The sequence below is a fragment of the Artibeus jamaicensis genome, unplaced genomic scaffold (assembly GCF_021234435.1).
Source record: "Artibeus jamaicensis isolate MK-2021 breed Jamaican fruit bat unplaced genomic scaffold, CSHL_Jam_final contig_484, whole genome shotgun sequence".
Classification (NCBI taxonomy): Eukaryota; Metazoa; Chordata; class Mammalia; order Chiroptera; family Phyllostomidae; genus Artibeus; species Artibeus jamaicensis.
The window spans coordinates 3974031-3986535 of record NW_026521859.1 but is presented as its reverse complement, the minus strand read 5'-3'; the positions used below and the strand labels follow the sequence as shown (position 1 = coordinate 3986535).

Genomic DNA, 12505 nt, shown 5'->3' with positions numbered 1-12505 from the left:
TCGTTTCCTTCAGAGTATATCTTGCCATCTATCTAGCTTCCATATTTATTTTACTATTTCATTGTCTGTTTCCCCAGACAAAAGAAAGCAAGCATGAATCTCACCTGTCTTGCTTGCTTCTGAATACTCAAGTCCCGGGGAGAATGCTTGACACTGAGGTAGTATTTAGTGAAAGAGAAAGTGAGAGAAGGGGGGAGAAAGGGGATGGAGAAAGTAGAAGGAGACAGGGACACATCTTAAAATAAAATTTTGGAAAATCACCATATCAGAGAAATTTTTTCTCCTTAATATCTACATATTTGCTCCATTGTATCATCAAAAGAAAGTTTATTTATGAAAACCTGTGAGGGCTTATTGACATCACTTTTAATATAGGCAACTGTTCATTTTCAAACATGAGGTTTAATATGTTCAATTGTACTTAAGACCATATTTAACTCAAAAACAATAAAGTTAAGGAATAGATAGACAATGATATTAAATTTATTAGAAGTCTCTGTCCTTCAAGTAATATGTTGAATTTTTCTTTCTTCCACATACAATGTAACATTTTGAGATAAAACTGTATTTCTCAGTCATTATTTTTTAAAAAGCTAGAATAAGATGACCATTTTTTCTTTCTTCATTTTCTAAACTGGATCTCATGCTACTACCCACTCCTTTCTTATAAATACCTACCTTCGTTTCAAGATATTTTCTTGTCACTCTATTTTTGTTACCTATGTAGCTGTTTCTTCTCCTCCTTGCTGGACTCCACTTTCCCCACCACTGCCAAAAGGCTGGTGCTCCTCAGAATTTCAGCTTTGGTCATTGTCTATCTCTATCTCACACCTTTGATGTCTCATTTTGGTGATGACTCCCAAACATGATATTTAGTACAGTCCTCTCTCCTGAATTTTTCATAATTCAACTTACCCTCTACATGCTACCACTTACGCATCCCAGTGAAATATGAACTTGATGTGTATGAGTCTATGTTTTCAACAAACCACTGTAAGGGCTCAGTGTGTACCTGACACTGTTCAAGCACTTTAATACATATTAACACATAATTTTCATACAACTCTGTAGACTAAGCACTACTACTATTTTTTTAAAAAACTGAGGTGGGGTTAGTTCATGTCATTCACCCAGAGTCACTCAGCTAATAAGTGGTGGAAAGGAGTTTCCGTCCCAGTACCGCCATCCACTCGGGTCTCCCAACCCAAAACCTGGGATATTTTCTAAACACTCCTCCTCACCTCACATCAAAATTTCCACTCAGCTATGGTGATTTTATACTGCATCAATATTTCTCTAATTCATTCTTCCTCTTTAACTCCAGTGCCTTGTTTCAATAATTTACTTTTTTTTCCCTGAAACACCTCAGGAGCCTTCTCACTTTTCACTGTGCCCCTTCTAATACATCCCGCACACTGCCAGGAGTGATCTTTCTAAAACCAAATCTAATCTTGTATACCAACGATGAAGCAGCAGAAGCAGAAATCAAGAAAAAATGTCATTCGATATAGCAAAAAGGAAAATAAAGTACCTAGGAATAAACCTAACCAAAGAGGTAAAAGACCTGTATGCAGAAAACTACATGACACTGAAGAAAGAAATCAAGGAAAACACAAACAAATGGAAACATACCGTGTTCATGGACTGGAAGAATTAACATCATCAAAATGTTGATACTACCCAAAGCAATTTACAGATTCAGTGCAATACCTATTAAAGTACCAATGGCATATTTCACAGATATAGAACAAATACTTTAAAAATTTATATGGAACCACAAATGACCCCAAATAGCTGCTGCAATTTTGAGAAAGAAGAACAAAGTAGGAGGGATCACAATACCTGGTACCAAACTGTATTACAAAGCCACTGTAATCAAAACAGCCTGGTAATGGCATCAAAACAAGCACATGAACCAGTGGAACAGAACAGAGAGCCCAGAAATAAACCCAACTCTCTACAGCCAATTAATATTCGACAAAGGGGGCAGCAACATAAAATGGACTAAAAATAGCCTCTTCAACAAATGGTGTTGGGAGAGCTGGACAGCTATGTGCAAATAATGAAACTCGAGCACCAACTTACACCACACACAAAAATAAATTCAGGGTGGATAAAAGACTTAAATATAAGCCATAACACTATTAAAGTCCTAGAGGCGAACACAGGCAGGAAAATCTCAGATATTCCACGCAGCAACATTTTGACTGATATGTCCCCTAGAGCAAGGGTCATAAAGGAAAGAATAAACAAATGAGATCTTATCGAAATAAAAAGCTTCTGCACAGCTAAAGAAAACAGTATTAAAGTAAAAAGAGAACCAACTGTATGGGAAAACATATTTGCCAATGATACCTCAGACAAAGGGTTAATCTCCAAAATATATAAAGAACTTACATGACTCCACTCAAAGAAGACAAGCAACCCAATTAAAAAATGGGCAAAGGACTTGAACAGACACTTCTCCAAGGAGGACATACAGAGGATCTAGAGATACATGAAAACATGCTCAATATCACTAGCTATTAGAGAGATGCAAATGAAAACCACAGTGAGATACCGCTTTATACCGGTCATAGTGGCCATCATAAACAAAGCAACAAACAAGTGTTGGAGAGGTTGTGGGGAAAAGGAAACCCTAGTGCACTGTTGGTGGGATGGCAGACTGGTACAACCATTATGGAAAACAGTATTTAGTTTTCTTAGAAAATTAAAAATGCTTTTGCCTTTTGACCCAGTAATTCCACTGCTAGGATTATACTCTAAGAACCCTGAAACACCAGTCCAAAAAAAACCCATGCACCCCAATGTTCATAGCAGCACACTTTACAATAGCCAAGTGCTGGAAGCAACCTAGGTGCCCATGAGTAAATGAATGGATCAAAAAACTATGGTACATATACACAATGGAATTCTGTGCAGCAGAAAGAAAGAAGGAGCTCCTACCCTTCGCAACAGCATAGATGGAACTGGAAAGCATTATGCTAAGTGAAATAAGCCAGGTGGTGAGAGACAAACACCATATGATCTCACCTTTAACAGGAACCTAAACAACAAAACAATCAAACAAGCAAAGTATAACCAATGACACTGAAATAGAGAACAGGCTTACAGTGTCCAGAGGTGGGAGGGGAGGGAACTTCAGGGGAAAGGGGGAAGGAAGGGTTTACAGGAACAAATATAAAAGATACATGCACAAAACCTAAGGGGGTGGAAATGGGAGGGGGAGAGGGCTGGGCGGGTGGGCTGGGATGGGCGTAAAAGACAGAAAACTATACTTGAACAATTAAAATTAAAAAATAAATAAATAAAACAAAATCTAATCATGTAACTTCCCTGCTTAAAACTATCCAGTGACCCCCCACTGCCTTCATGCCAAAATCCAAACTCCTTAACATAGTGTATAAGACCAAGAATCTTCATGGGCTGCCGCTGTTCTATAAATCCTACAACCCAGACACACCCATTTCCTAAAATTTCCTGAAGGTATAATGCTCATCCACAAATATATGCCTTTCCAACTCTATTCCTTTCTCTTTAAGCCCCAGGTTGTAAGAGATGGCACTTTAATTATGTTTTTACTTGTTTGTCTTTACTAATTTATTGATACATCTTTTGAAAGCTAGATTCCTAACTTCTCTTTCTGTACATTCAGCTTCTCCCACCATACCTGGTACATGGTGGGCAATGAACAAACAGAGGATGAATATAGGAATGGACATAGAAGTGAAATACTTTAAGCTTATCTTAAATGTTTTATCAGACTAATGAGACAACCACTGAATTAAGAATGGTAATTGAGTGTGGCACTTGTGATTTGGCTGTAACCCTCCAAGCGAAGCTTTGATCTTAAACCTCCCTTCTAATGCTAGCACAATCATTACACTCTACTGAAAGTCAACTGATACATTTTGCCAGCACCAGCTGCCTTAAAAGCAGGGCCATCAAGAAATATAATTCTGCAATGTTGGGACTTGGATCAAAAAGCATCAGATAGCAGACATACTCGGGCAATATTCTGTGCCAATGTCCACATCTATTAAGTTTATTTACTAACTAGTGTTATTATCTGTTGCATGTTGGGATTTCTTTGGGGTGTGGTAGAATTGGACAGATGGGTTGAAAGTCTTCCTTCAGGCACAATACACAGAGCACTGAGCAGATGGGTTCCAATAATCAAACTTCAGGCCCAACACAGCAAGGAGAAAAAGAATATAGCATTCTATATTAATAGATAAAAATATAGTTGGGACTGGACAAATTTAAAAATAAGATTTGAAATTATAAATCAAAACTGGACAGTGGCAGAGTGGCACTTCCCTTAAAAGGTACAGATTTTCAGGCAATGTTTTTGTTATATTTATGAGAAACTTCAAAAATAAAAAATGGCCAGTCATAGCAATGGAAGATGTCAACTTGAACTAAGTTTTTTAATAAAATTAGATTCAGTTTTATTTAATATTCTATCAGTTAACTGGGTGAGGATTTTATAGAATATTGAACAAGCGAATGAGCAAATGCTATTAATCTGGGAGGAAAAGATCAGAATCCCGAAGAATTTCTCCATCATGAAAGGATCAACTAACAAATATAATAAAGAGATAAGTAAAAATTATTATATTTAGATCCCCTAAAACACAAGGGAAAGCCAAATAATCCCTATATGAATGTACAATGTAGAAATATCTATGGGTAGCACATATAAAAAATGTAGAAATTAGAGCTCACAATATAGTTGGAAGGACCAGCAGCATGACATGGCTAGACAAAGAAGTTGGTTTAATCTCTGACTATATAGATAGAAAAACTGTATCTGATATGGTAGCTGGAAGCTGACTGGGCTAGAGAGCATCCATTTCCAAAGTTTGCCCTTATTTACTCTGCTCAGTGCCCCAAGGTGCTGCTGACCTGTAAGCACTGCATCACTGAGTTCTCCTTTATTCGGAATTCCAGTTAGTTTTAGACAAAATGGTAGCACAAGCAGGAAACAAGAGAAGGAAGAGAGTGAGGTTAGGGTATTTATTCCCACAGATCCTTCCCAACAATGAGTGAGTCCCAGGCACACAAAAGATTGTGCTGGTACCTGGCAACCATCTCCACTCTTCCCCCTTCATCTGGCATTCCAGTAATGACCTCCTTTCCGCACTCCTTTGTGGCAAATGTTGGTAAGAAAACTCTGGTATTACTAGCCCTGGGGTATGCCCTAGGCTATTTGGATTTTTGTAAATGTTTCTTTATCAAAATCTATGTAAAGTGTCTAAACCAGTATGACCTCTATTTTCTGCAAGCACCCTGATAGATGAACTAACAATCTATTAAACACCTATTATATACCAGCACTTAGTAGGATCTGTTATGTTTAGTGGTTTCAACATCCCTTCAGGGTAGGTTCTGTAGTTGTTCTGTACTTTACAGATGAAGGAATGGAGGTGTCCAAAAATTGATTTGCTTTGGGTCAAACAGCAAATAGATGACCATATTGGATGTGAGCCCTGTCATACTTGTTTCATTCTGTTCAAAATAAGTCAGGTCTTATTTTCCCATTCAGGTAGAATAGTCCTTTCCCCCTGGCTTTGTACTTTCAGAGGAATTAAATATAACAATTGTGACAAAGTTAGGAAATGTGAGGAGATCTCATAATTCTGATAAATGTGGAAGGACTGCAAATTTATATAATCTTTCTGAAAAACACCTTAACAATACATATCAAGGACCTTAAAACATGTACTTATCCTTAGCCCCATTAATTCCACTTATACAACTCTATCTTAAGGAAATAATCAAGATATAAATAATGATTTAAGTGTTAAGATGTTCACTACAGAGTAACTTACAAGGACAAAAAACCTGAAATAACTTTGATGTTCAATAATAGAAAAATGGTTAACTGAATTATTATACATGTATATATAAGTACATATTTACATAGATAGGGAATATTAAAGCTATTAAAATTGTGCTTTAGATTGTGCTTTATGGGAATTGTGCTTTACCTCATACACTGCTGATGGGAATGTAAACTGATGCAGCCACTCTGGAAAACAGTATGAGGATTCCTCAGGAAACTAAGAACAAAGCTACCAAATGACCCAGCAATCCCCCTTCTGGGTATCTGCTTGAAAATTCTGAAAACACTTATTTATAAAGATATATGCACCCCTATGTTCACTGCAGCATTATTTACAATAGTCAAAACACAGAAACAACCCAGTGTCCTTCGCTGGGTGACTGGATGAAGAAGATTTGATACATATGTACATTTAAATACTACTCAGCCATAAAAAAATCAAATATTGCCATTTGCAACAACATGGATGAATCTTGAACATATTATGCTAAATGAAATATGTCAAACAGAAAAGGACAAGAACTATATGATTTCACTCATGGGTGAGATATAAAACAAAAAGCAATAAATGAACAAACAAACAAAAACCAAAACTCATAGACGTAAACAGCAGAATGGGAGTTAGCGGCAGGGAAGGGAGGTGGGGGAGGATGAAGAAGGAAAGGGGGTCAACGACAAGGTGACAGAAGCATATTTGACTTCAGGTATTGAGCGCACAGCAGAGGATACAGCTGCATTATAGAGCTGGGTTATAAAGTTGTACATCTGAAATTTAAATAATGTTATTAACCAATGTTACCCCAATAAACTTAATAAAAATGTATGTCTTAGTAAGTTGAGGAAATTTCACATTAACATAGGATCCAAAATATCAAACCGTGTGCCCTACATGTTAACGTGTGTGGGTATGTATATTCATGCATGTGTAGGAAAAAAATTAAGAAAAGACTAAAAATGTTTATTGTGATTATCTTTACATTTGGGAATATGAGTGATTACACGATTTCTTCTATATAATATTCTATTGTCTTTTTGGGTGTGTTTTCCAGTTTTGTGCAATAGACTGAAAATATAAAAGTTATTTTAAACACTATAACCATATAATAATAATAATTAAAGTAACTATTATATAATCATGGTTAAAATAATAGAAAGTGTATAACCTGAAAAAGAGAAGGCTCAAGAAAACATGAATGAAGGGCTATCAAAGGGAAGGGATTCCACACTTACCCGGTATGGATCACATAAGAACCTGAACCAATAGAAATCAGGGGAAGAGAGAATTTGGCTTAATAGAGGGAAAATAATTCTAATGGAAATTCTAAAAAGTGGAAACAAGTTGTTTTCAATGATTTTGATTTTTTTTTTTGGTCACCGCAACTATTCAGGAAGAGGCTTGACCACAATTTTTTAGGAATTTTCTTACAATGATTAAGCTTTGGGCAGGCATTTAGGCCTACAATTCTCTCACCAGAAATTTTAAAATGTGGATGTTATCAAACAACATATCTAAATACTTCCTCACTATCAGAGATTTATTTCTCTGGCATAAGGTATTATTGTTTCTGAGAATTCTCTCTTAATGTTTTGAAGAGCAAAGCAGAATGCCTTGCCAAGTTCAAAGTAGTTCCTTGGGAGACGGAGTATATGTCTTTTCATCATTGTACCCTTATTGCCTACAACAGTTTCAAGTATACCATCTACCTGTAGCAACTCATGTTTTTCATTTTTTGTTTGTCTAAGAAAGCCAATGTCCCAGTCTACCCCAGTACACTACCCCAGATCCACTCCATCTTGCCTTTCCCTCAGTCTCAGCAACAGGCCTCACTTCCCAGCTACAGGAGCCTCCCAGCACCCACTGAGTCTCTGGGTTCTCCACTAGCTACATAGGGAGCTACAAACATAACAAAGACAGAGGAGTTCATTGGTTTGGGGGTGGACCACATAAGTTATTTGCCTTATCCTCAGCTTTTCCCCTGTTGTCCCAAGCTGTGGTGGTTCTACAAAGGCTTCTCTCAAGGCATGTCACACAGCCAAGCAAACAGCCATGTTTCCTGGAGAAGCTGTGGCCACCTTGTGTTTGTCTTCCCTCTTTTCTCCTTCACTCCCTTTTTCCTTCACTCCCACTCTACTGCTGTTATTTGTCCCAGTAAAGCATTAGCACATAAGCTTTGTTTCAGGTCCATTTTACCAAGGATATGCACTAGGATAGCAACTGAAATTTTATTGTGAGTTAGTTTAGCAAAGAATAATAGATCCACCCTATGAGATGTTCTGAAACAGTGAGCTACAGATAAATTCTCATACAAAGAACTGAAGGGAGAACCTATCTGTTGTCTGGAGCAGGCAAAACAAGCCCTGGAATGAGCAGCACCATGAGGACTCTGGGACCAGAACCATGGTCTGATGTCTGTCAATGGGTGGACGTGACAGCATGACCAATAAAAGTCACCTCTGTCTGTATCGAAAGCTTGCTGAAAAAAAGCTATTCTCACCCCTTGCCTTAGCCCTCCCCAAACTCCATTAAGCAACCTGCTGGATGACACCATCATTTCCCAAGGCCTTTCTCACACAGCTTAATTCCCATGATGCTCTCAATCCTCGTGCCCTTTACTCACCAACTTTCAGCTCCCCTCCTGCAATGACCATGCAGGCAACACTCAGAACGTTGCTTCTGTCCACAGGGAATTCTAAAGTCCCCATCACATAGAGGCCTTTGAGGGATGGAAGATCTGTATCCACAAGGATAGTCCTGTCTGCAGAAGGAAAAGAAATTGTTCAGACTTATGACCAAAACAAGAATTGTCATCTCCCCTCCTTGAGTTGCTGTGCAGTTCTCCAGGAAACCTAGGCACTGCTTGCATTATTACCTACACTGGGACAGGTGCAGAAATCTGGAGGAACAAATAGTTTGCCAGAGACTGGACCTTAATAAAGAGGCAAGGGGAGGAAAAAAAGGTATGATTAATACATTCTACCACTGCCTGACAAACCAAGTGTTATGACCAAAAGGCATTGCCCATGTCCCAGCCAGCCTATTGTAGTACCAATGTACAGAGGAGGTCCCTATACTTTGTCCCTGTCCCATAACTTTGGCTCCCGTTTCAGAGAGGCACAGAAAACCACAGATATAATCTTGGCTTCTTAAGTCAGGCCATTTGGATGAGAATCCCTGCTCTGCTACTTACTCGCTGTGTGGACCAACAATGTCACCTCTCTTGGTCAGTTATCTAATCAATAAAATGGAGATAATAATAAACCTGCCTGCTTTATTCATAGGGTTTCTGTGAGAGTTAAATGAGTTAATAGGTCTGAACTACTTATACAGTACCAGTCAGCTGTTCTCAGTGCCCCAATTTCCACCATAGAAAGCAACATCTCTAGTATGTGCTCAATAAATGCTGAATATTTTCATTATTTATACTGTTATTCATTAGCTTGACATGCTTGTAGAGCTCATAGGACAACTTAAAATCCTTATTCTTCATTTTCTCTTTCTTAAAAAGTTTACTTACAACTTCAGAAAAAAGAATCATAGACTTTGCTAAAGTAAAAATAAAGTAATGAATGAATAATAATTTTCATTTAAGACAGTAAATATTTTACATATGACAAACTATCGTGTTACTGTCTAAGGCTTAGCAGTAATTCAAAACAAATTAAGTATATCAAATAAATATTTCTACTTAAATTTCAAGTACCATAATCAGTGACACATGTAAATATTTTCAAGGAATTTTGCTAATATAATCTCATGTTTTATTTCAGTAAATAATGCACCCTGCTGTGCTTAAGGTTTCACCCCCAAAATGAGCCTCTGACGAGTTGTGTTTTCTAGTTTCTGCCTACTTCCTTAGCTATAAGACAGCCATACCTTTCTGTGGTTGTGACTACACTGTTGTAACCAATCATTTTCCTTTCCCTCCTGGGTACAGAGTGGGGCCACATTTTCCAGCTTCCTTTGCAGTTAGATGAAGACATGTGACTGAATTGTAGTCAGTAAAATGTAGGCAGAATTGAAGTGTGACATCTCTAGGCCTGGTCCATAAATTGTCTTGTATGTGCTCTCCCTTTTCCCTCGCCTCTCAGTTGAACAGAGCAGTGGTTCTCCAGGTATGGTCACCATCCAACAGCATCAGCACCACCCACTCATCTATCAAAATCAACCTAAGTTTTAGCTCTACTAGCAAGCTATTCCCAGTCCCATTATTGGATGCACCACTTCCCCTGTGAAAATCTCTCTGTCACTCTCCAGTTACAACCCTGTGCGTTCTTATGATTGAACACTAAAACACATTGTTGTAATTTCATACATATTTTATAAGGAGGCAACTACCACTGAGCTAATCTCAGTGTAATTATATCTTTCTCTCCCACTGTCACTTCCTTAAGTTAAGAGACCATCTTTAAAAAGAAATCCCTAGTGTTTATTGTTACATCAAAGATAAACATGTTAAACAAATGTTGCCCAGATCTATTGAGTTTAGTTCCCTACACACCTTAAATTTAAAAGTTTATTAGTGACTGATACAAAATGAATAATCAGGCTAAACAGATGAAAATATACACATATATACACACAGATACATACATACATATGTATATATACACACATATATACATACATATATATGTGTGTGTGTATATATATATATATTTCAATTTCATCTATAGTACTTTATGAATGTGCAAAAGGGAGTGATATATCCAGAGAATTTCTAGGCTTAAGTAACATTTTATGGTTCACGGCTTTACTATGAGTGTAAAAGCAAGACAAACTATTTCAAGCAAGCAAGCACCTCTGAGTTCTACACAAATAGCTTTTATGTCTTCCAACCTATGGCCTGTTCTATCATTTTTGGTTGTTGAGCCTCACTGTACAAAACAATTAAATTGTTTCAATAAGTGCTTCTCTCATCACCATAGTACTCATAGGCACATAAAAGCATGATATTTAGCCTCTTTTGAATATTCTTTTCAGTTAAATTATGACAACTACATGTAATTTAAAATTTCTGTTTAATTTTATAACATACTCTATTAGAAGAAAATTTACTTTTAATTGCCTACCCACTTCAAATATCCCAACAAATCAGACAACTTAGCTATTATAATCTCTATGAGAACAGACACCGTAGCTGTCATTCTCATTTTCTCTTGCTCAGCACCTAGCACAATACCTACCACAGAGTGAGTGCTCAAAAACAACACCCAAGAATGCAAGCACATGAGCCAGACCCACCACATGTAAAATCCAACAGCTGTCAGAGGAAAAGAATAGAATGAAGAGTAGAAACATTGCTCTTATTTCTTCCGGGGCTTCCTTCCCTTCGAAATTTCCTGCATCTGTCTCCACCTTCTCTCCTTCCCTCCTTTCTTTCCCCAACATGTGCCATATCTTGTTGGTTAGTGGGAATTCAAAGATGAGTCAGACATGTTTCCCACCATCAGATGAAGACAAATAAATAAATACAATGCAATATACTTGAAATGATAACATATTTTTTTCATTGTGTGGAGGTTGACCCCGTCTTCATTCTTATCTACTTCAAAATGGCAAGTCTATCCATGTCCCTCTTAGACCAAAATTCTGCTAAGATAAACATATGCCCTAAAAAGATTTCTACAAAGGAATTCTCCTTTTGTCACTATAATTGAAATGATAGCTATCATTGCAAAATAGCGCATCCTAAAGTACTCTCCAAAGAGATCAGCTGCACGTTCATATGACCAACCCCCTGCTAGAATGACAGGTTTTAGAGGGCCATTCCCTGTTCCAGGTGTAGAAAGTTAGAATCAAGGTGCTTCATTCTCTAGAACAGGGGTGTCAAACTCATTTTCACCAGGGCCACATCAACCCCGTGGTAGCCTTCAGAGGGCCACATGTGATTTCAACTCCTTAACAAAACAGTATGGGAAATATAGAATCTAAAGAACTTGTGACACATGGACATAAACTAAAGGGGGGGAGATGGTGGGGGAGGGGTGTGCAGGGTGGAAGGGAATGAAGGGGAGGAAATGAGACAACTGTAATGGCATAATCAATAAAATATATTAAAAAGGAAAAAACAATTAAGGAGTACTTACATTTATACAGCCCTAAAATTATTTCAGCCCTTTGAAGGCAATCGTGATGCTGATGTGGCCCCAGTGAAAATGAGTTTGATGCCCCTGTTCTAGAAGTAGCATTCTTTCCATGAAATTACTCAAGACATTTCATAAAAATCACCCAGAAAGTTACTTACACAACCCATCTTAAAAATATGAATGATAGAACACCTCTGATCTCGCTGTGGCCCATTGCTTTCCAGCTTGTCTTGACTTGGCTGAGGCTACTACATTCTGCTCTGTCAGTGACCAATCTATCCTACTTAAGAGAATGAGTGCTGGCATATGGAGGGAACCATCTGGAATTTCTGTTGCTCAATGGGAGGCTGATGGGGGAACAGATCTGGAAAGAAACTCCAAAAAGAATTAATGAGTACCAGATGTAATTAAAGACTGCTTCCCCCCACCAAAGGACCTCAGGACCAGCCATGGAGCGGTGCCTCTTGGTTCCAAATTGCACCCTCTTTCTACTTGTTCATCCATCAAGCGTTAAACATCCTACCATCTTTATTCTAGTATCATTTGCCAAGAACTGCTGTGTTTTGTTTA

At 37.8% G+C, this 12505-nt stretch overlaps 1 protein-coding gene across 1 annotated transcript in view; it reads right to left on the bottom strand.

Annotated features, from left to right (window-relative positions):
- The window catches only part of PKHD1 (PKHD1 ciliary IPT domain containing fibrocystin/polyductin), a 461864-nt gene that overhangs the window by 162498 nt on the left and 286861 nt on the right, over window positions 1–12505 (bottom strand). The window contains exon 53 of the mRNA XM_053668316.1: window positions 8467–8604. Within this exon, the coding sequence (XP_053524291.1) occupies window positions 8467–8604 (138 nt within the window). The remainder of the gene's footprint in view (window positions 1–8466; window positions 8605–12505) is intronic.